Source organism: Montipora foliosa, chromosome 9, assembly GCF_036669935.1.
Source record: "Montipora foliosa isolate CH-2021 chromosome 9, ASM3666993v2, whole genome shotgun sequence".
Classification (NCBI taxonomy): Eukaryota; Metazoa; Cnidaria; class Anthozoa; order Scleractinia; family Acroporidae; genus Montipora; species Montipora foliosa.
In genome coordinates, this window is record NC_090877.1 from 45,223,797 (window position 1) to 45,248,575 (window position 24,779).

A 24,779-nucleotide genomic window follows, 5' to 3' on the forward strand; every position below is an offset into this window, starting at 1 on the left:
AGCCATTGGAGGAACACTCACCCCTTCCATGGCCCGGCTTTTTCGTCGCAGTTTTTTAGTAATTCTTATGGGAAAACTGAACTTGGGATAAACTTAAATATTGAAATCTTTGCTCTTGAGATTTGCCCATGATGGCACAACTCGAACGCTTTTCTTGTTTTGCGCTGTTTTGTGAATGCATTAATGATAACTGATCAGGAGATCTAGAACGTTTTTCTCACATCATGTTTTTTATGTTGGTCCCTTTTCCGATAGATAACATATAGAATACAAGTGGTAAAAATGAAGTAAAGTCAAAGCTATAAACACTTTTTTTCCCATTTTACTATCAATTCGGATTCAGAGCAGCTGATGATGTAATTATTAAATACGACCCTTGTGTTATAGACATTCCCCCAGTATACGTATGTCTTGAGTGCGATTTTTGTGTGTGTTGAGTTTCAAGTTCCAGTCGTCTACTCATGATCGCACGAGGTTGTTCTTCCGCTTAAAAATAATTCTGAGTTCATATGATCCGCTTTGATTTGATCCACAGTCTCCCCATTTTGCATAAGTGACTTGTGCTCAGTTTCTACAATGAACCGATTATTACCATAATTATTGTTTAGTACGCAAAGAAGGAATCAAGTTAAATCTTCTCATCCCATCTGAAGACTTTTTCGGAACAAAATCATTTTTTTCAAATCAGAACGTCTATTTTAATTAATGAATGAGATGGATCAGTATATTTTTATTTTCTACCGACTTTTAGCTTCGACGATTCTTGTTTACTTTCTGAGAAAGTACTTCCTTTGTCGTGGAAAATTTCGCATTTTTTTACCGCGCACTACTTTTTATTGACTTCTCGATTTGTTTTGTTGAGAGAGAGGACAAAATTAACTATTTTTAAAGTAAAATAAGTTCCGGTTGTATTTTATCAGCACAAATCTCTTTCCCCTCAAATATTAATTTTGTTTATTCTCTTGAAATCTGACTATCGAAAACTGTGCTAGTTACAGCCTCAAAAATATCATAAAAAGAGCCACACTTGTTTGTGGAGAGGCAGCAGGTGATTCAAAGTTTGCATTAAGTACGCTAGTGTGCTTACAATAACGTCATTGCGATTTTCAAAATGCCAGTATTTCCGTCGAAAATTTGAAATTGAGATGATTTACAATAAGAAATCCTCGCAAGGTAAAGTTTCCGAGGTTTGAGAAGACACTCAAGGATTTGTCGTTCATAGAAATGAAATGTGGCAGCAGAGGGGATTTGTTAATTTTATGATGTATTGATAAACCTTCCTACTGCGATAATCTGAGTCGATAACTATGACTCGATCTTCCGAAAACGAATTATACGAGTATATGCATAGTTTTATACTCTCTGTAATGCTAGGATCAAGCCCTTTGATTCGATTATTAGTAGAAATCGCTTATATTGATCTGGGCAGCTTTTTCCAATTATGAGCGTGATCTTGTCTCTACGGTTGCAATTTGGTTTGTGGCCGGTCAATTGCTTCAGTTTCATTGCTCGGCTGTTGATTCTACAGGTTTTTTGCACAGATTATTTTCCTTCACTGATGAACTAGTTAAGTAAATCAGTGACATTGAAATAAGCAAGTATGTTTTTCAATTGGCAATTGGGCCAATTGTAATGTTGCCACGTGCGTATATGTATTTACTTTGTCGCGATTTGGAATTTAATTTTAAGGCAGAAGGTAAAGCGAATTAACAACCCATTATACGTCCGTCAAAAGTTCGGAAAAATATTTACTCTCAAAAGTTAGTCTGTGTAAAGCATTGAGTTGTATCTTTGTCATTTAAATGCGGAGAATTGAACAGTGAACCATTGGAACGCATGAATTATTTTCTTCCTGATCTTAATTTTTTTTTACGGTAGTTAGCAGGAAAAGTTGGCAGAGGGAAGCCATACAAAATTCTACAGCTGGCCCTTGCATAAAAAGAAAATTGTATACGTACAGCTAAATGACCGTGGAAAAAAAGCCCTTTTCATTTTATTGTGAGAAACTAATTGCAAAGCAGACTGCTTCAAACGATGGTTTATCGAAAGGGAAAAGCCGAAACACCCGCATTAAAACATCAGTGGACAAACTAAGCCCACACGTGAGTCTGAGAATAGAATCCGGGTCACAGTGGTGGAGTACGAATTCTCTCATCAAAGCACCAACCCTGCACTCTCGCAACAATTAGAAAAAAATGTAAACATAAACACGAACCTGACAGTGACCTGACTGAATTACACCTCGCAAACCTACGAGACACGAGACAACTTCCACTGATATCCTCATCGCCGACTTCAGATATCTCTTCAATTCCTCATGTTCTTTGTCGTTGTATACGGTTTACCTCTTGCATAATTCTAGCGAAGGTAATAGATAGAGATTTCGTGATAAACAATGAATATTTGGGCCTTTGAATCGTAACGTTTTAATAAGCTATACTTAACCTGGTTGCAAAATGAACCTTAATTTAAAACGAACGTTTCCCACTTATTAATAAAGAAAGATTAGATTTATGCACCTTCAGTGCTTTCCTTGATCATATTTTCAGCCAGGGAAGCCGTCAAAATTTGCACCCAAGCCCTCATCAAAAAAGGGCACACAAACGAAAAAAAGTAAAGAACCTCAATTGGAACTATAAATTATTTATAAACACGAGCAGGTTAGAATTACGTGTCTCTCTGGATACGTCGATGCTCTGTACATTGTTCTTGGGACAATAATTTATGCTCGTTTTGGAGGGATAACTAGTGAGTGAATAACAGCTTTATAGGTGACTCCTTTTCAGTTAACTTTCATAAAAAAAAGCACTTAGATGTTTCAACCAGAACAACGTAGTTGTTTCGAGCGTGTCGCTATCGGATTTTAACATTTAAGATGTCCAACATGAATATTATTCATCTCATTTGAGAGCAAACGTATTTCCGGCTACCGAAGGTAATTGTTACTTTTCGGCGAAGAGAACCGAAACCAAGAATACGAAATACGATTTTTTACGCATCAACTCCGTTTGGTATTAGGTTTTCTTTAATACAAACCAACATTTTCTTATGACACTAGAATTTTGTTTTGCAGTTAATAAGTGAACTTATTATATGGCTCTGTCTCACGAGGAATGGGAACTACAAAATTCACGAATTTTATTGGCTAAAATTGATATTGACCGCGGTCTAGATTTTCCACCCTACACCGGCATCTAGACCGGTACTGTTTTGCGGTGAAAAGATGCAAACTAAAATGCAAAAATATTGAGTATTTTCTTCTACCAATATTTATTTATAGAAGTGCCAAAAAGCATGATGACAAAAGAGAGGATGACGAGCAAACTTTGACAGAATTAAGTTCAGCTCATCGCCACTCATCGCCGTTCGCAAGCAAAATGTCAGTTAGTACAACCAGTTACATTAAACGAATTAAATTGTTCTTGTTTGCCATATAATAAATATCTTATTAACCGAGCAGGAGGTCTGTATGGGAGAATCTTGACCTCTGTCGTGTGTACAGACCTCACTGCGTTCGGTCTGTACTCACGACCTCGGTCAAGATTCTCCCATACAGACCTCCTGCTCGGTTAATAAGAGCTAAGTAAAATTGCTGAAAGCTATTAATTTTTATACAACCGTGTTTTGCTTCAGACATAATAATTTATGCAATGATGACGTATTACTTGCTAGGGTCATGAGTCCTAAAAAGAGGAAATGAAGTCATGAAAAAAGTCAGAAGCCTACAACTCTAATTCTTCGGCCATCACAGCTTAAGATAAAATCCTTTTTTCCTTACAAAGATCACTTGAATCAACCTCGTTCCCAGGGGCTATCTTCTCTGCCTCCAGACCCTGGGAACGAGGTTGCACTTGAATCGCTCTCAAATGTCAAAAGTAATATGAAAGCAAGATTCTGGAACTGTGACGATTTCTACGTTACATGACGTACGTTACATGACGTACGATTACATGACAGACAAACTGAAGGCTCTAACAAGTAAAGATCACCATTCAGCTATCGCCGACCACATCACAACGACTGGACGCAACATCAAATGGGACAATTTTGTTATTGCATCGGAAAAAACATATTATCGTTGTAAAAGAAAAGAGACATCGTATATCCAGGAGCTAAAGCCCTGTATGAATTCAAACGTTAGCAGTGAGAAGTTGTTACTATATTAGTAACAATCAACAAGTGTCAATGCTTTCTTGCTGCAGTATTTTAAGATCGTTAATACAGTGCCCAGATCTGTGGGATATTTCGTGTGACTTACATGATGTAAAATATTACGGATAGTTGACCGGAAGGGTAAATTAGAACGGTAAATAGCAGAGCGTGCGGATATTCGATATTCAATATGTCCACTGAATTCTACAACTCGCGACGAGGATGCTTTTTACGGTGTAAATAACGTTTGTGACAGAAAATGAATTTGAGAGAATTGGATATTGGAGGAATTCGGCCATTTGATGTCAATAGTGATCCGAGTAGTGTGGGCACTGAGTGCAATTGCAAGCTGTGGCTTCCTAGTTTCATTGCGTTGGACCAGATGTACAAGATATTTTAAACGTTCTGCCTTATAAAGGGAGTGCAAAGCAGTATCAGAATAACGATCATGCTTTAACTCTACACTTCGTTGCATGATCACACAAGTGAACACTCCACACGAGCCACATTTATTCAGAGAAATGGTGCAAGGAGAAGATGAAGCAATTTACCAGTTTGCAGTACGACTGCGGCGGAAACCTCAGCAGTGGGATTGTGGAGATCAAATGAAAACACAGATCCAGGATCAAATTATCTCAAAGTGTCGTTCCAATGAGTTACGACGTAAACGTCTGGAAAAAGGCCAGACACTCACACTTCAAAACTCACAAGAAATTTCCCGGAATTTTGAAGCAGTCAAAAGGTCAACCTAGAGTGTGAATCTGCCAAGTGGATCAGTAAATCGAGTCAATGATAGAATGCCAGGACGGAATGGTCGAGACAATGCGCCGCAATGAGAGGCGAGTGTTATTGGTGTGGTAGGCGTGGTCATTTTGCCAGAGATCCCCAGTGTCCGGCCAGGGAAAAAACGTTCTCCAAATATTCTCAACGGGGACAGTTTGCAAATTTAAGCAAAACCAAATTTACAGAAGTTCCGAGTAGATCCCGGGTTCGGTATACATGCAGGCTCAAGATTGTCAGGAGGAAGAAGATGAGTATATCTTTGCAGTCACTGATGATGTTCAAGGAGGAAGGAAGATCACAGCATACATTGGGGGTATCCCAGTGAAAATGATCATTGATTCTGGAGCAGGTGCAAATGTCATTATTAGTTTAGCATTGTGGGAACTATTGAAGAAGCAACGTATTGCGTGTCACGAAAGGATGCAAAGAAGCTGCATGCTTATGGTGCAGTTACACCTCTTGAAGTCATAGGAACGTTTACAGAAAATCTGACAGTAGGCAGCAAATGTGTTTCAGCTGAATTTACCGTTATCAAAGGGCGAAAAGAATCACTACTAGGAAGAGAATCAGCCATTGAGCTGGGAGTCCTAAAATTGCAAGGCCCGTTGAATCTTGTGGCAGAGTACAGAGTACAAGGATATATTTACAGGAATAGGAAAGTTCAAAGACTTTCAACTGAAAGTTCATATCGATCACCAGATCCAGCCAGTTGCACAACCTTTGAGGCGGCCTGCATTTAGCTTAAAGGAAAAGATCGAGAGAAAACGTGACGCATGATTAAAGGTAGACATCATTGAGAAGGTTGATGGCTTAACTCCGTGGGCTTTTGTGATTGTACCTAAGCCAAATGGTGATGTAAGGTTATGTATGGGCCTGTGAGAAGTTTCATGTGTATCTTTATGGGTTACATTTTGAACTGTGGACGGACCACAAACCTTTGGAGTTCATTTACTCAGCGCAGTCTAGGCCCTCGGCGAGAATTGAGCGATGGGTCCTGCAGTTACAACCATATTCATTCTCTGTAAAGTATTTGCCAGGGTCAACGAACATTGAAGATGCGTTGTCACGCCTCACGAAGACTGAACAACTACAGCCTAGGAATGTAGCAGAAGAATACATCAGATTTGTAGCCAACACAGCAGTGCCACGAGCTATGAGTACAGATGAAATAGAAGAAGAGTATGCAGTAGATAAAGAATTGAAGTATCAAGTAAAGCTATGATCCTAGCAGTTATGGACACAATTTTAACAACGAACCTCGTTGAAGTCCTGAATTTTTCAGGCGTCTCTACGCAATTCTTAAAATTAGAGCTTTACTTGATTTCATATCCGCAGTTCAGTATATGATTCATTTGATATATCACTTCGTTCATTGAATTGAAGTATGTATGACAGATTATTGAGACAGGAAATTGGGAGAATCCCACATGCGCAAAGTACAAACCAATCCGTAATTTGTAATTCGGGGAACCAGAATTGTTGTACATAACAGGCGGCGTACAAACCAATTGAATTAGCCCATGAAGGACACCAAGGGATGACCAGAATGAAGCAAAGCTTGCGGATAGAGGTCTGGTGGCCAGGTTATGATAAGGAAGCTGAAGCATTTTGCAGAACATGCCATGGGTGTCAAGTTGTGAGTGGACCGAGCAATCCCGAACCTCTTCACCTGAGTGACTGAATTGCCTCAAAGACCTTGGCAAGACATTTCAATTGATTTCATGGGTTCAGTGCCATCAGGAGACTATGTCTTTGCAGTGACTGACTATTACATTAGATATGTGGAAGTTAGCATCTTAAAGAAAAACACAGCAGTTGTGGCCATCAGTAGCCTAGAGAGAATGTTTTCGACCCATGGTTTGCCTTACAAGTGACGATGGTCCTCATTTTGTGGTAGAGTCTTTTCTAACACTTTTAAGGATAATGGCATGAAACACGGAAAGATCTCTCCATTGTGGCCCCAGGCAAATTAATGGGGAGATCGAGCGCCAGAACCCGTCTCTCCTTAAAGCGAATGCAAATTGCCCAATTGAAAGAGAAGATTGGAGGAAAGCAGTAGAAACGATTTGCCCATCGGAACACTCCCCATAACAGCACAGGTGCGTGACCAGCAGGGGTAATATTCAGTTAGAAAACCGCGTACAAGACTTCCAGAGTTGAGGGAGGCTGCCAAACTGGATGAAGAAGTAAAATATGGAGACAGAGACAGAGGGGTCAATATGAAAGAATATGCTGACAGAGCTCGCAATGCGGAAAAAAGCGGTTTGGTGGCCGGTGACAAAGTTCTTTTAAAATAGTGGCTAATAAAAACGTGGACCACCCCTTTTGAGAGTCAACCTTATGAACTGATTGACAAGTGTGGCAAGAGTGTCCTGATTGAGTAACCTGAAGGAACCTAGTATCAGAGAAATAGTACACACGCAGGAGCCCATCTGGAGCGTGCAACTTCCATAGAGCGTCTGTGAAACGGCGTTTTCACAAGTAGGTTTATTTTTAGACTAGCCCTTCCCGCGAATTAGGTCAAAAAACAAGGGCAGTTCCGGTTCGGTGACCCTATGACGTCAGCTTAATTTCTTGTAATTGGTCATCGGGCTCCTGTGGGAGTCTCATTCGCGGGAAATCCAATCTAAAAATAAATCGGTCTGTAAAAACGCTGTTACACGAACACAGTAGAGTTGTCGGCTCCGGGTCATGGGTTCCTGACACACGTGAAGCTCTACCATGAGAGAGATGAACAACTAAGTATAGTGCTTCGCAGGAAGAGCAACCAGTATCTCAAGGGACGGAAGGTGAAGATGTCCCTGCTGATCAGGAAGATACGCGACAAGGGGAGGAAGACTGTTCCAAGCTGGGTATGGAGGATACCATACTTGTGAAGTCTCCACGACTAGTCGCGAAAGACAAATACCAAAGAAACTGGAAGACTTTGTTTTATATTGAAAATTGAACAATGATTCTTTTTGGGACTACAAATAGGTATAAGCTCTTCGTTTTATCTGATTCATCTGGTTCAATCCCTGCACTGAATTCTACACTTACCTTCAAATCAAGAATACTTCAATTCCGTGACAGAGCTATTGTTGACAAGAACAAAGAACACTCTCGTTCCCTTCACCAGCGGTCGGGAATAAGAGACTCTGGTCAAACGCAAAAAAAGAAACCCCATTCACCTTTATCACTCGGTGGCCATTTTGGAGTCCGTGGGGAACAAAGGCTTTGTCTTTGCATTGTCTTTGCCCGTCCAGCCTCACACTGAATGAGAGGTTCGACGGGCAAAATCTTTAGTTTGGACATTGAGTGATATGGGCCAATTTCTTAAAGTTTGAATTTCCACGTGGTCTAAAGACTTTTCACGCATGCGCAGTTATTCAACCGGAACCAGAGTTTTCCGGTTCCGGTTTTGGATTATTGCAGACCCTCTCGGAGGCTCTGGGTACTGGATTGAACAAAGAACTGAAGAATAACTCTTCATTAGGGTCCCTCCGTTGGGAGGAAGACAAGTAGTAAATTAATATTCCATATAACAAGTGCGCATTTCGTACTCGTTTATCATTGCATTCACTGGATACTATATAATGTGCAACTCGGTAGTTTTAATTCGCCATAAAATCTCTCTATGGATTTGTGATGTCTGTTGTCATTAGAAAAGTTCCAAAAAGTAGATAAATGTAAGCCTTCGAGACACCTATTGTCAGACCGGAAAATGACTTATTGGACGCAATATCCAAACATAATTTTATACATTTGTAAGAGGCTTAGATATTTACGCCTGAGATCTGAGGAATCGCAATTCAATATCACCTGCCATTCCGTAAACGCCTTCTCTGTACTATAGATCAATCCGGCTACGGCATCCTTTGTGTGGATATAAATTAAAGGCATAAATCTCTTGTAAAAGGTATGAATCCCACAACAAAACCTTAGTTCAGCCAAAGCTGAAACCGACCGGATAAGAAGGCACAAAAGTTCTTCTCAGACCCAAAAGCTTGTCATCCTTAGCCCAATTGGTAATAATGTAGCTTCAGTATTTGTTGTGATACAGGTTGTCGTTCACATGCTTTTGGACGTTATTGTTATTTTCATGGAAGATTTATCGACTCAAGCAAAACACTGAGGGCGATACCTGTGAAAGGCATCGACCAACCTTCTCGAAGGGGTTAGTTAATGTCCGTATTACAGTGTTTATCCTACAGCGCATGGCAGATGGCAAAACTTCATTGCTATCAAGAAATGTTGCAGTGACGTGAGCAAAGTTTGAAATGAAAATCCTAGACTAAGGCCAGTCTCTTTTTCACCGCTGAGTTAGTCGAGCGCGTGGAGAATACAGGCAGGAGAAAAAACTGACCGCGCGAAATCTGGATTCTAGTCAGTCACGTGCACAGTTGTTTTACAAATATTTCCCGCTGATCCGTCACGTAGCCTTTCGTGGTCTAGTGGTCATTGCGAGCGCCCCTGAATTAGGAGATATACCGAGTTCGATTCTTACTTAGGATACTCTCTCTGAAAAGTGTCCCTATCATAAGCAATCTGGACCCAAGAGCTCTTCTCTTGACTAAGGGAGAGAAGAGCTCTGGGGAACCCTGAAACAAATTGTCTTGTCATTGGTTTTCGTGAACAGCTATCAAAAGCGTTTCTAATTGGTGCATTCATGTTAGCACGAAGAGTGAGCAGGCGCCATAAGGTCCAAATAGCAAACATTTGACTATGAGAACCATACGGCGCATGTTCTCCAACATAGAGTTTTCTAGAGCCTTGGGTCGATCCAAGGCTCTGGTGACGCGAATGTATCATAAGCAGTCCCACGAGCAAAGAGATTTTACGCATGCGTAGAAAAATCGTGACCCGAAAAAAAACAACAACAAAAGCAGAGAGTCGATGTTAAGTCCGCTCTGTCGTCCCGGCTTTTGTGGACGCCAGCTGTCATATCACCGCTCAATATCCCCAGTCAAACAGACATTTTGTTTATTTCCCCTCCCCCCGGCCGGGGAAAAATAGCCTTTAAATACGCACTGTGGTGTTAAGTTCTTTTGATTGGGTTAGTATTTAATGCTAAAGTCAGGGAAGCTTTCGAAAAAAGTCAGCTCCAAACTTGCACAGAGGAGAATGAGGCTAGCCAGCGCTGGTCATGCTCAACGCCATCCTGAGCTAATCCTTCACCTCCTTGTACTTTGGGCGTCCACGCATAGACACAGGAGCAGAGGGAGACCGAGATTAACGTTTGTTGACAGCCTACGATTAGACACAGGGTTGAAACGGGAGACCAAGGAGAAAGCAGTGACGATGGCTGACAGAGACCTTTGGAGAGCACTTATCCATGACTCCCGGGAATACTACCCGCCCTGAAATAACTATTACAGTAACGGGAAATAGTATTCATTTGGTGGTTTTGGCGTTACGTCATCACCGACATGCTGGTGGACGAGAACAAAAGATCTCTTATTGGTTGCGGTCACACGTGAGAGAACCACAGTGTAACACTAGTGTTCACACTACTCAAGTGTCAACTCTCTGGTGTTTTGTATCTTTAATGTGACTCAGCAGTTTCCACAAATAGTATTCCTTGTAATACACTATAAATGCTGCAACAGAACTTTCTAGATGCTTAGAGTAAAAGTATAAAAGCAGACTCGTAAGTAATAGAAAGGACTCTCTCCTTATTTCCCCAAGGGCTCATCTGTGATTGAACTTATGCTATGGATGCTATACTATGAGGAAGCTATAATGAGCTATAATGAGAAATGAGATACCGTAATCTAGTGGGAGCATCCGACTAGATCACGGAGGGTCGTGGGTTCGAATCCCATCTGGGGCTCGGATTTTTTCCGAGTTCCCAGTGGGTTCTATCAACATCTCATTTCTCACGTGTATATATCATTCTCACATTCGTAAATCATATTATTCGAAAATGTTTTTTAGATCGTTGTTCTTGTTAGAGCTCCCTAATAATCATATATTTCTATTATTGATGCATTGATGCATGCACATGATAGTACAAAACAAATAGGATTTTTTTCCATTGTTCAAATCTCAAGCGCAGAGATTACAATTTTTAAGTTAATCTCGTGTTGGATGGGCTGAGTTCTCCAATTAATCGGTCACTGAACATGTTGAATGCAACTCCTTTCTCTTTGACAATAGTTGAATGCTTTATGTTCAATAACAGAAAGATGATTATCATGGAATTTATACGCTTGCCGGTATATATTTTCCCGGATTCACGACTGCTAAACCCCTCTTTTTTGAGAAGTTGGTTTGTTTCTTGCGGGTCGATAAAACTTCCCGCTGTCCTCAAATGAGATCTCTTAATTTTTTTAAACCATCAAAGATCATCCAGTGCTCGCAATACGTCAGAAGTGAGACGATACAAATTAATCAAGGAGAAGTTTTTTTGGCAAACGTAGGTGATGGCGATATGTAGGCCATAGACGAGTTCACGCTCTTGATTGCATCATGGGTAATCACGGCAACATGGCGGGAAATTCAAAAGTTTGTATGGAAATTCAAGCAAAATATACTGTACATAACTCTACTTTATGGACTTTCGCCTTCATAAACCAAACAAATAAGTTCATGTTTACAACTGAGATGAACTAGACCTGGTATCCGTTCTTTGGAATTCCTAAATATTGTTTTTTTTGTCTCCATACATTCTCTGTAATTTTGTGGCTTTGGAATTACAGGAAATGTATGGCAGAAACTCTTTTTTATAAAATTATTTCTACAAAAGCCATTCTCTCCAAATTTATTCTGCTGCACCTTTGAGCGCATATCTTGTTTTGGAAAATAAAAAAACCCAAAATTGCATATCATGAATACTTTTCATCGTTTTGAACTTCCTTACAAACCATTGAATTTCTCCCCATCTCGCCCTGGTTACCCATGATGGGTGAATTCGTCTGTTAAAGGTAACTTGAGCTCCATGGAACAGTATACGCTGTAAATGCTAATGATGGCCTCCCATGACATTTAATTTTATCAGTTTATCATTGCGCGTCTTACTTTCACTTCAACTCTCTCCTCTTCCCAGTCATGTTTGTTGCTTTAAAAACCATTCCCCTAAAACATTTGTCCTCATTTTGGAGTCCGGATCGAAACGGCTTCTGCAATTTTCAGTGGGCTGTAACAAGATGAAACAAGGGTTCCCTGAATATTAATATTTTCCTTTCAAATTTTCTTTGAGAATGCGAAATGACGAATCTTGATTGTATCTCAAAAATCAGGGAAAGTCAACTAGTTAACTTTCGAGATACTTGCTCACCAAACGGAAAGAGTTTTATTTCTGGTTTTTGCTAGTATTCGCGGGTCATTTTGGGATCTATTCCCCGCGTGGTTAGAAGACTCTTCGCTGAAGTTTGTCGAGGACGGAGCAAGGAGGGAGAATGATGGATTCGATATACTTTCATGATCGCAATTTTTGCGAAGAGCTATCTTTGACTGAAATAAAAGTATATATTTGCAGTGCGAGTTATACATGAATTCAAAAGGACGAAGTGATCCTCGAACTTCTCAGTTTCCTCTTAAAGATATCGGAAAAATTCAGGTGGCTTTAATGGCATCCCGTTATTTACCGGTCTCAGCCTTCGGCCTCGCCGAATGACGTAACAGAATATTATATCCTCATTCATGGGCCTCTTAAAAGGTTAATTTTTTTCAATTTACCTTTAGTGTGTGATCATACTGCGCGGCTGTTTTAAGAAAGAAGCATTAATTAAAAGCAAGGTGAACACACCATAACACCAACCCAGTGTGGCCAACACATCACGCATGTCCATGACTGACAATTGACCGAGTGAGATGGTTGTGCGCATGCGTGATGTGTTGGCCACACCGGGTTAGTTTTATGGTGCGTTTACCTTGCTTTTAATGATATTTTTTTAAGAACGACACCTGATTGGTCAGTTGTAATGACATGGTGAAATTTAAGAATTGGCGGCTTTGCTGCTCCGAGTGATCTAACAAAGTGGCCTCTGTGGTTGGTATCACGTTTGTTGACGAATCTCAAAAGTTTGGCTTTGAAAAGAGTGGGACAAGATCATTCTCTCTTGACTACGCATTGCGAAAAAGAATTTAAACAAAATATTTACCGGGAGTCAAGATAACAAGAATCGTCTCAGAGGCAGGCATTGGTCATGTTTAAACTCTTATTCTCAATCAACAGAATGTTTATTACAATCAAAAGAAGACCCAATAAGGCAAAGTTGCCGTTATCCACATTAATGTATATGTAATTCTACATTGAAATAATTTATGTTTCTTTAAAGAGCTTTTGCCGGACTGGAGATTACATTTTGTTATCTAAGCTTGAGGTTTAGGAACTTCCTCTACAAAGATCCGGGACACTGCACCCCAACCTGTGTAGGCATCAGCATTTCCATATCCGGGACAATTGCCGACCCAGAATCCCACGCGCACCCTTACCTTGTGAATGTTGTTGCAGTGCCCTTCAATATGGCGGACGCGGTGAGCATTATCATGGCTCAAACTTAAGTACACGATACCATCAATAGGGAGTGGAGCCGAGCATTCAGCATCGTTGAAAGTGAAGTACCATCGCTTACAGCAATCAGTGCAGGCATAAACTCGCAAAGTACCAGTCCAAGCCACATGAAGAGCTGTATCAGAGAAGTTCTTGGTGAACACGCAATCCTGTGTAATAAAAATCGTCATATATAAAACGTATGAAAGGTCATAAAAGTAGAGATGATTTAGCTCTCAAACGTCAGTAATAAATCACCATATTATTATTATTATTATTATTATTATTATTATTATTATTATTATTATTATTATTATTATTATTATCATCATCACTATCATTATCATTACCATTATCTTTATTATCATTATGATTATGATTGTTATTATTATTATTATTATTATTATTATTATTATTATTATTATTATTATGATATTATGATTATCAGTTGCTCTAATTTAATCACGCAAAGAAATAGGAAAAACTGAAAGCTCAGAAAATTTAAAATAAAGGATCATTAAATGAACCCTAAAGAGCAAGTTTTAGCAAAAACACATCCATGTTAATTTTAAGCAAGGTGAATCAAAGATTTGACTGAATTGTTTTTCGTTTTTTCTGAGTGAAATACTCAATTCTTCGATGAATCCAACATTTTTGTATTCAATTCAAGAAATTAAAGTCTCCTAAGCAGATTAACACATCTGTTTCCTTCACGAGAAATGTCCTCTTCAAGGAAATAACGGCACATCTTTTTTGCACATTGAAACTGAACTTTCTTGAGCGACTGTTAACCAACGATATGAACCTGTTTTCTCTATCACCAAAAAAAAAAAATCGGTTCCTCACCTTAATCAGGCCGTTATCTTTGTCATCGTTAATGTTATTCCAGGCGCACTCCTTCCAGTTCTTCAAAGCCATCACACCTGCAACTCCACTTGTCCCAATCTCTCCCCGTTTCCTTTTTGGCCGGGAGGACCCTGGACACCAGCCGCTCCTGTTCGACCCTGATCCCCTTTCGGGCCGTCTCGTCCATCGCGGCCGGGGAATCCTGGGGACCCAGGCTTGCCATGCATGCCGGGAATACCACACCGGCAAATCGACGAGGATTGCAGAAAGAAACAGGTATCTCAATCTGTCTGTTAATTGACTACGGTTAACTCAACGTTATTGCTGAAGAAACTTTTTTTCATACGTGTAAACAATTCTACAGATTGAAATATGTTCTGGAGAAGTTTGATTTTTACCTAATTTTTGATGTTTCGTTTTTGTCGGCAGGAGCAAAGCGGTAGAGGATAGAATATATTATTACCCGGGTAGAATGTGTCCGCATACAGGTTCAAGAAATTGAATTTTTTTCGTATAATTCTAAAATGTCGAAACAATAGCTCGAAATATGGATTCTTTAAAAAAGTATAAAAGGTAAAGAGGGAGATTAAATGAACCAAATTATAGGGCACACAAACAGATCCCCGTTTTTCGAACTGGATTGTGGTCCTCTGTCCAGTCGGCTTAGGGCAACTATATTGTTCGAAAAGTATTTTAGCCCAAAAGTTTCAGATAATCTATAAGGTGATTGTATAAACCTAACAATGCACAGTGACAGCAACTAACTTTCTTTATTTTGAAAGAAATGTATATATTTGAATCATGGGTTATGGTAGTCCTGTTCCAGGACTTCCTTTTACCCCGTCCATTAGATGGGTCTGGAACCCAGGCGGGAAAAGAGAGGGTCCTGTATTACTTGCAGGCGTATGCTCGGAATGACGCCATTTTTGCCCTAAAACTGGGGGTAAAACCATATTAGGAAAAACATTTCTTATTTGGGCATAGTTTATTCGGAGTGCTTTTATACTGGAAACATGGCGGATAAATGTGAAAGGAAATTATGATGCCAAGTTTCTGGAGGCAATTTATTTCGCATTTGAGAAATGCCACTTGAACTTTGTGCTAAGGCGGAACAATTTCAAGCTATTCATGCTGTCGTTACCGGAAATGATGTTTTTGTTAAAGCAGCAACATAATTTGGTAAATCTGCTCGCTACAATGTTGTTGCTTTAATAGGTTTTTGTGATTTTCTTCGATCCGAGAGCGATATTAATTGTAAATCAGTGCTTCTTATCGTGAGTTCCTACCTTGGAAGATCAGATGGATGACATATAATAGTATGGAATATAAACTGTGCTCGTCTTAGGAGTTTAGACCCACCATTTTTTTTTTTCAAAATCGAGGACAAATTGTTTGGATATTACCCCAATTAAAAAATAAATAAAAGTAAATACTCTTTTTCTTTGGCTATCTCAGTTTTATCAGGAATAATACACAAACAGCGGTGACAAATAGAGTAATTGCCATGAGTATTTGCTTACGTTGTCATTGCAAGACGGGCCACCAGTATTGCCATCCTCTGCTGCAAAACTATTATACGGAAGTGACATCAAAAGAAGCGCCAGTAAGATCGAAGACATTTTGATGAGAACATAGGTTACGTCTTCTCTCTGATATTCTATAGAAAAAGGTAAAATTGAAGTGAGGTCCACATAGATGTTTTGCATCACCCGCATCTGCAATGGTAGCCATAATTTCAATGTTTTTTTTCCTTTGAGAGTATAGATATAGTATTGTTATACAGAAATATTTTTCCACGCGTCCTTTCATGTCAATCCGCAATTCGATTATATGAAAATATTCTCAAAATCATTTCATTCATTCACCTCTAATGCAAGTGACCAGCTCCCAGCTGGTTGAGGATATTTCACTGAGTTGGCAGAGCAAGTGCAGTCCAATCGCACGGTCATGGAATAGAACTGATATTCATCCCGTTCAAGGCCTAGATTTTTTCATGCTTGCTTGCAACTGCTTAAGCCTCTTATCTAACTTTAACTTTTTAAGGGGAAAATGATGTCAAACACTTACAAGTTTAAGAGTGAAATGCGTGTGTACGCGGCTGCATTAAATATGTAGCACGGGAGTTTCGGGCTTTCAGACTCGTGTTTTGCTCATATGATAAGCTGCATTTTAAGCTAGTGAGTAAATGACATCACTTTTCCCTGGCTCCAACCCTCTGAGGTCCAGTCGGTCAGTTTTGAACGTGAGTAATGTTGGACTGTCAAATCCAAAACTTACACTCGAAGTAGACAGCCTTTGAATTAAAATCAAAGCTCAAAAGTTTGTCAGTCCGGTGTAACACATGTACAGTTACGCAAACACACCTTCAAAATCTGAGGGAAAAAGGAAGACTAGCGATTTTTTTTTCTTTTTTTATCATAGTAGCGCTTTAAAGTAGTTGCAAGTAAGCTTGAATAATCCAGGCCTTGAACTGGATTCGATCTCATGACCGCGGGACTGCGCTGCACTTGCTCTTCCAACTGAAATATGCCGCCAGCTGGGAGCTGGTCAATCGCATCGCAGTTACAAAAGGGTTTGAGTTACTTCTGCCTGCGCAGGGTGCATTTTCACACTTAGTCTACAATTTACTCCCAGTCTGCAGTCTGCATTTACCACTGAGCGTCTAACCAGCTTCAAGGATTTCATGTGGCATATAGTGTTAATTAGCCTATCACAGGCTTTCAAATGTGGGTGATTTTTTTTATCTGCTAAGTAAGCTATAGCTATGAGAAAGATGTATGGAAGAAAAAAGACAGACAGCCTTTATTTTAGTACGATAAAAGTTTTAAAGCTCTGCAGCTTGTGGGATCGTGCAAATAAAAACTAAATATCTAAAACAAAACAAAAAATGAACACTATACAAGCTATATACAATAAAATAAATGTTAAAAACTCTGGTTAAAACTATTTACATCAAACAGTGAATCTTAAATTAATTTAAAAAGCGATATGCATGCCCTTTATATCAAACCGATAACTTTCCTTAAATCTAGCTAAAATCTGTACTTCTAAAATTTCAATATACGTAGATTTCCTGAAATGCGGTAACTTCTAAAAATTTGCAGTCGACACAGAAGTCTCCATAAATGTCAATTCTTTGAAATTAAAAGGTCACAAGATTGAAGTGTCTTTGCCAGACACTTGTAGTTCTGGGCCCGGTTGTTCGAAAGCCGATTAACTTATCAGGAGTAGCGTAAGCTATTGTTTCATGTTTTCAACTTTTTAGTGAAAATTTTTTTGCTTATTTTTGTTTTTCAAGATTTACCTCTTCTAATGTAAAGTTTTGCCGAATATCAGCGTTGAACAGCATGTGGGAGTAGAGAAATGAACTCCTTGGTTAATTTTTAATTTGGGATTAGCGTTAATCGGCCTTTGAACAACCGGGCCCTGGTCCGCAAAGTCTTGTATGTTACGTACGATAGCATTCCACAATGCGAAAGGAACAATCTTTCAGTAACACTGAAAAAATACGATGTTTTTCGACATAAAGTCTGTTTTACTATATAGATTAGATAGACAGTAAAAGTTTACTTTTATTAAACTTATCACCACTTCAGGTATTACAATAATCCACATTGATCGATCGCGAGGAGTAAAAGGGAGACCAAAGCTCCTAAAACTCAACTTGAACAATGTGAACTTGAGTTAAGCTGCTGTGCAACAACTATGCACGTGCGGTGCGTGTGTTTGGTCAGGTATAACACGCATGCAGCAGGACACGGACACCACTGCTTTCTGGCGTAATGCAAGGCCTTTGCGGGCCCTTATTCTGGCAGCAACGCGCATGCACCGCTATCTTCAGATTAATTTTTTCAAGACGTGTGACTCTCACAAGAGCCTTGCCAGCTAGTCGTAAGCCTTACATATTAAATCATTATTTTTTCCATTAGGTAAAATGATAAATAACAGTTTCGTTGATTATCCGGGCCCATAAGAAATAACCACTTGATGATTTCTCTAATCAAATTTGGCTTCGCTTACGTTGCACAAACACTATCGATTCCTTGCTTCTGAAGCACTGAAACGACAAGCAAGGCTGTTCCGAGAAAAAGACGATGTTTTAACTGAGGTGGGTTAGAGCTGCTTAGGAACACTAAAAAATAAGAGATATGAAACGTCATAAATACCTAGGGCTACCAGTGAGTGTAGGTCCCCTTAATATATTTGCGTACCTTCTTAATGTAACACGTCACTGTGGAAGACCCGGCACTGACGAACAACTCGGAAGAGTGAGTTGGGTTCAGCCTTTCCAATCCGATTAAAATAGATCAGTATGAAGTCCAATGCACTTCGGCCAAGAAACATCGGAGGACGAGAACGACTACAAGTACAAGTTATCCGTACTGAGCATGCGCATAAGGTTTGGAGGCCGACAATTTTCGAAGTGCGCATGCTCAGAACAGAAAACGGTTACTCGTAGTCGTTCTCGTCCTCCGATGGTTCTTGGCCGAAGTGCATTGAACTTCATACTGATCTATTTTAATCGGTTAGGAAAGACTGAACACAACTCACTCTTCCAAGTTACTCGTCAGCGTGGGGTCTTCCACAGTGATTTGTTATATTTAGCCTGAGGTACGCAAATTAAGGAAATAAACACTCACAGGTAGTCTCAGATATGACGTTTTGTATCTCTTACTTTTTAGTGTTCCTAAGCAGCTCTAACCCACCTTGTTTGAGTAGAGAGAGACCGCTGTCCGCGTCTCAAAAACGCGCGTGCTTAAGCTCCCTAGTATTTGACGAGTTCGCGCCCTTGAGAGCAAAGTCCCGATGCTGACAAACAACTCATAAAAGTCAGGTAGGTTGAGTGAGTCTCATGACATAAAAATAAATCAGTATGAAGGAACAAGTATGGACTTCAGACCAGAAATAGCTCATAGCAAGCTCACGCACTTGACACCGAAGCAGATGTACTACGAAAAATAAAGGGAAATACCAAACTTCACCCCTTCAGTGCTTTGTAGGCACGTATTTTAGAACAACGATATACCTTAGGTGAGCAAAACGAATTTTTGTGTTTTGAGTTGGAATTGATTAAAAAAAAATGTTTTGGGCATTTAAAAGTAGATAGTGGGCGATATGTGGCATTTCAAAGTCCAGGTTCCATGGGAAAATAGACGCTGTAAATGCCGGAAAAGCTGTAAGAATGAAACAAAATTTCCCGGCAATGGATAAATTTTAATTCTAAATTTTATTTGAGAATGAGAAATGGCGAAAGACGATCGTATATCAAAAATCAGATTACGTGACTGAGTTAACTTTTGATATTTCCGGTTTCCGCGATTTTAGCTCACATTTTTCCATTCTCGTTTCCAGATCCCATCATTTCTCTTAGCCGGCGGGGCCTTCGCACGGGAAAGAAAAACGATGGGATCTGGGAACGAGAATAACATTTTTCTTGCGGGTAATTTTTCATCCAAGTGAAGTATTATCGTTCATTTTGGACACTGAAAGCTTGATAGGGATCATGCAATTGAACATACAACCCTAATATCTGGACTCACGTACAACTCGAACCTAGGAACGTGTGATTAATAACCTCTTCGATTAACCAATAGAATACCACATCACTTACTGCGAGGATGTCATTTTTTTGTTAATGTCAATAATTTTTCTTCCAAAAGTGCCTCTGTAAACGTGTATTAACACCCGCTAAGAAGCAAGCTTACACAGTGAAAAATGTCGGTTACCAAACTTCAAGATAAAGCTAACAATTTTAAAATCAAGTTTCAGACTTCAGCATTATTCAGCAATGATTTTATATACTAATTAGTTTTGGTAAATAATCGGCACATTTTCTAGTCAGTTGATCATTAGTGGTTAAGTGGATAAAAACAGTTCCTTCAAAGTGGGTGCTCTGGGTTCAAATCCAGTCCAGGGGCTGCTTTTACTTTTTTTTCTTCTTATTTGCTATCACAAGTCCTGGGACAGAGTAATCTAAGTGGAGCATTATACTTCATTTAGAGCAAACTGACAATGAAGGATAACCCTTCATTTGAGGAAGAGATCGTGTTGTAATTTTTTGATCTATTCCCCGCGCGGTCAGCTCCGAAAAAAGATGGTCCTGAAAACTGCCTACAGTTTGTTCACGACGGAACGAGGAGGGAGAATGCGTTCAGTACCGGCTTGACGTCACAAACTGGTTTCATCGCAATTTTCAATTTATCCCTTTGAAAAGAATAGGTTCACAATTAAGTAAGGCACCGACGGCCATCCAGGTGAGTGTTGTCCTGAGAATGACTGTTTGGTCAATGTCACCCTAAAAAGTCCTTCTCAGGATCGGACTATACTCACCTGGACGATAGTAGCACTTCACTTAATTATGATATGACCCCTTACGAAAGAATACTTTGTAATGTCAACCCAGTATCAAACTCTTTCCAGAAGTTCAACAGCTTCGTTTTCCGACTTCAGAGGTGTCTCGAGCATTCCTTTACAGTAATTCCTCTGCTTTTAAGTGAGCCCGCACAACATGAAGTATCACGTGAGGATTCGGTAGTAGCAGCCGCGCACGCTCAACACAGTGAGTTTCGACGCACGGCAGACTTCTTTTGTCCCGTACTCGTCAGCACAGCAAACGCAAAAGAGAAGAGACCTCTGCTAGCAGGAAAGTGAGGATCGTGATCCTGAGTCGAAGTTTAGCTGATTTCCATGTTTCAGCAGACGAGTCTCATCTCAGGATTTTCCAACTTTGTTAAACATTAAGGCAAAAAAATAACTCAGGTTATCTATCAAAACACGGAATTGTAGCACCTGGCCTTTCCTTCCGTAGTCATATATTTCCGCCATTTATAATTAATATTCGACAAACGAAATTCGGCGCAATTTCAAAATTTGTGCTTTGAGCATGCTAATTTAGTTTGCCCTGATTTCAGAGACAGTGTGAAAAGCCGTTTGTTGCTTTAACTAAAAAAATTATGTGAAAAGAGAAAGATATTCTCTTAAATTAGATGTTATTGGTTAGCTCTTCTCTGTTGACTTATATTACATAGTTGTTGTTTCGAGTTGCGAGCTCATCAACGCAGTTGACAATTTATTAATAATTGTCCGATTACCATCATCGAAACTTTTTCAACTGTCAAAAAAAATCATGTTAAATTTCATTCCCGAAGCATCTTCTCTCTTCCTGTGATCATTTTTCCCCATCCCATAATGCAATACGTTTTGGGGGCTCTTTACATAAAAACAATGGAAGTTAATTACTTTGGACACTGTATCATGCTTCAGTAAACTGAATATCCGTTGTTTTAATGCTTATAACCCCCTAAAACGAACTATATTATGGAATTTGCGAAACTAGAGAATTTATTAAGTTTTCGACCTCGGATATTGCGTTTCTAGCTTTCTGATAGGTGGGTTACAAGTTACGTCATCGCCGCCAAATTCCGCATTAGCTCCTTTTGTTCGTCCACCAGCAATTGTACTTTACACCATTGTTATCTGTCTCTAGATTGGCTACAAATCACCTATAGTATTTTGAGATAGTAAATGGTATTCAACAGTATTTTTAGACGGTCGTCCTTGTTAGGCTACGTAATTAAAATTCTGTATAATTATCTATCATTGATGCATCTACATAATAGTGCAAAACAAATAGGATTTTCGATTTGTGTCAATTTTGCCATTGTTCAAATTTATCCTTTGTCATCGCTATAAGAATTAGCCAAAAAAATCACCAAAAAGTATATGGTAGGGCTGCGTTTCTACAATTGATCGATCACTGATATTGTGTGCAATTTAATTCCTCTCTCTTTGACAACTCGTGAATGCCTTATGTTCAATGACAGAAAAATCATGATCATGGAAGCAACGCTTGTCGGTATATATCTTCAAGGATTAACGACTGCTAAACTCCTGTATTTTAGAGTCAGTGTTGGTTTGTTTCTTGCGCGTGCGGGCCGATAAAATATCCCGCTGTCCTCAAATGATCTCTCTTAGCTTAATGTTTTCAAACCATCAAAGATCATTCAGGGCTCACAATATGTCAGAAGTGAGACTCACAATACAAATTAATCAAAGATAACTTTTTTGACAAACCCAGGTGATGGCGATATGTAGCATTTTAAAGGTAACTTAAGCTCCATGGAATAGTAGACGCTGTACTGATTAAATCCTAATGACAACCTCCGATAACATTAACTTTAATCAATTTATCGTTGCATGTCTTACTATCCCTTCAACTCTTTTCTCTTCTCAGTCATGTTTGCTGCTTTAAAACCTTTCCTATAAAACATAAACTTTGTTGTCATTTTGGAGTCCGGGTCTAAACGGTTTCTGCAATTAGCAATGGGCTGTAAGAAGATGAAATAAGGGTTACACTGAATATTTTTCTTTGAAATTTTTTTTGACCAATCTTGATTGTATCCCAAAAAATCAGGGAATGTCACCTAGTTAAATATTCGAGATCTTTGTTCACCAAACGGAGAGACATTTATTTCCAGTTTTCGTGGTTTTGGGCTCTTTTCCCCGCGCGGTTAGGAGCCTCTTTGCTGAGAAGTTTGTCCAGGACGGAGCGAGGAGGGAGAATGGTCTCAATATACTTTCATCGCAATTTTGCAAGCAGCAATCCCTTTGACTGAAACAAATCTATATATTTGCAGTGCGAGTTATAGATGAAAGGGATAAGTGATTCTCGAACTTATCAGTTTTCTCTTATAGATATCGGAAAAATTCAGGAGGCGTCAATGGGATCCCTTTATTTATAGGTTTCAGACTTCGGCCTCGGGGAATGAGATAAGAGAATATTGTAGCTCCATACATAGACCTTTTTGCAGATACGGCGGCCATTTTAATTTCTATTGTTTCAAAAGACATTATGGGATGCTCAGGGGGCAAATTAATATGTATTTGCCCCCTAGGCATCCCATAATAGCTATTTGAAACAATAGAAATCAAAATGGTCGCCGTATCTGCAAAAAGGTCTATGGGCCTCTTACAACCATAATTTTTTTTCAATGTACTTTTAGAGTGTGGCTGTACTGTAAAACTGCGTTAAAAAAAAAGAAGCAACATTAAAAGAAAGGTGAACTCACCATAACACCAACTTGGTGTGGCCAACACATTACGCATGTCCCTGGCTACCAATTAAGCGAATGAAATGGTTGTGCGCATGCGTAATGTGTTGGCCAAACCGGGTTGGTGTTATGGCGGGTTTACCTTGCTTTTCATGTTTTTTTTTAAAGAAAGACAACTGCTTGGTCAGCTGTAATGACAAGTGAAATAAAAGACCTGGTAGCTTTGCTCTTCTGCATGATCTGACAAAATGGCCTCTATGGTTGGTATCACGTTTGTAGACGAATTTCAAAACTTTGACCCTGAAAAGACTGGCAAAAGTTCTCTTGACTGCATATTGTGAAAAAGACTGTATAAAAACAAATACAGTTAGACAAGATAACAAGAATCGTACTCAACGGCAGGCATTGGTCATGTTTAAACTTTTATTCCCAATCAGCAGAATATTTATTACAATCAAAAGAGGCCCCAATAAAGCAAAGTGGCCATTATCCACATTAATGTATACGTAATTCTACATATAAGTGATCAGTATGTCCCTTTAAAGAGCTTTTGCTGGACTGAAGATTATATTTCGTTATCTAAGCTTGAGGTTTAGGAACTTCCTCTACAAGGATCCGGGACACTGAATTATAACCTGTGTCGGCATCAGCATTTCCATAGCTAGGACAATTGCCGACCCAGAATCCCACTCGCACCTTTCCCTTGTGAATGTTGTTGCAGTGCCCTTCAATATGGCGGACGCGTAAAGGATCTTGAGATTTTACCCTGCCTAAGTACACAATACCATCAATAGGGAGGGGAGCCGAGCATTCAGCACCGTTGAAAGTGAAGTACCAGCGTTTACAGCAATTCGTGCAGCTTGCAACTCGAAAACCACCAGTCCAGGCCACATGAAGAGCTGTATCAGAGAAGTTCTTGGTGAACATGCAATCCTGTGTAATAAAAATCACCATATGTTAAACGTATGAGCTGTTGTAAAAGTAGACAAAACTTGACAGACTTGAGCTCCTAGAAGTCGCTAATAAATTACTATACTATTATTATCATTATCATTATCATTATCGTTATCACTATTATTATCGTTATCGTTATCATTATCATTATCATTACCATAATAATAATAATAATAATAATAATAATAATTATTATTATTATTATAATTATTATTATTATTATTATTATTATTAGTAGTAGTAGTAGTAGTAGTAGTAGTAGTAGCTGCACTAATTTAATTATGCAAAGCAATGCTAAAAAAAATTAAATTCCGCAAAAGGTAAAAATAAGAGATCATTAAATGAACATTGAAATGTAAATTTAAGTAAGACATAGCCGGCTAGATTCGAGCTAGTTAAAAGAATTTTACCTCGAATTGGCCTTTTTTCTGCAGTAAATACTCAATTCTATGATCTATCCAATTTCTTTTTCTTCTCTGTTATCAAAAAGGCAATCTGTTGCTCACCTTAATCAGGCC

At 39.2% G+C, this 24,779-nt stretch overlaps 1 protein-coding gene and 1 pseudogene across 1 annotated transcript in view; both read right to left on the minus strand.

The window, feature by feature from the left end:
• Positions 1 to 13,230: 13,230 nt before the first annotated feature.
• LOC137969986 (collagen triple helix repeat-containing protein 1-like) lies at positions 13,231 to 18,547 on the minus strand (annotated as a pseudogene).
• Positions 18,548 to 23,731: 5,184 nt separating this feature from the next.
• Positions 23,732 to 24,779, minus strand: part of LOC137969973 (collagen triple helix repeat-containing protein 1-like) — a 2,390-nt gene continuing 1,342 nt past the window's right edge. The window contains exons 3-4 of the mRNA XM_068816400.1: positions 24,768 to 24,779; positions 23,732 to 24,240 (exon numbers count right to left, since the gene is read on the minus strand). The exon at positions 24,768 to 24,779 is cut by the window's right edge and continues 330 nt beyond it. Of these exons, the coding sequence (XP_068672501.1) occupies positions 23,887 to 24,240; positions 24,768 to 24,779 (366 nt within the window). The 3' untranslated portion in view covers positions 23,732 to 23,886. The remainder of the gene's footprint in view (positions 24,241 to 24,767) is intronic.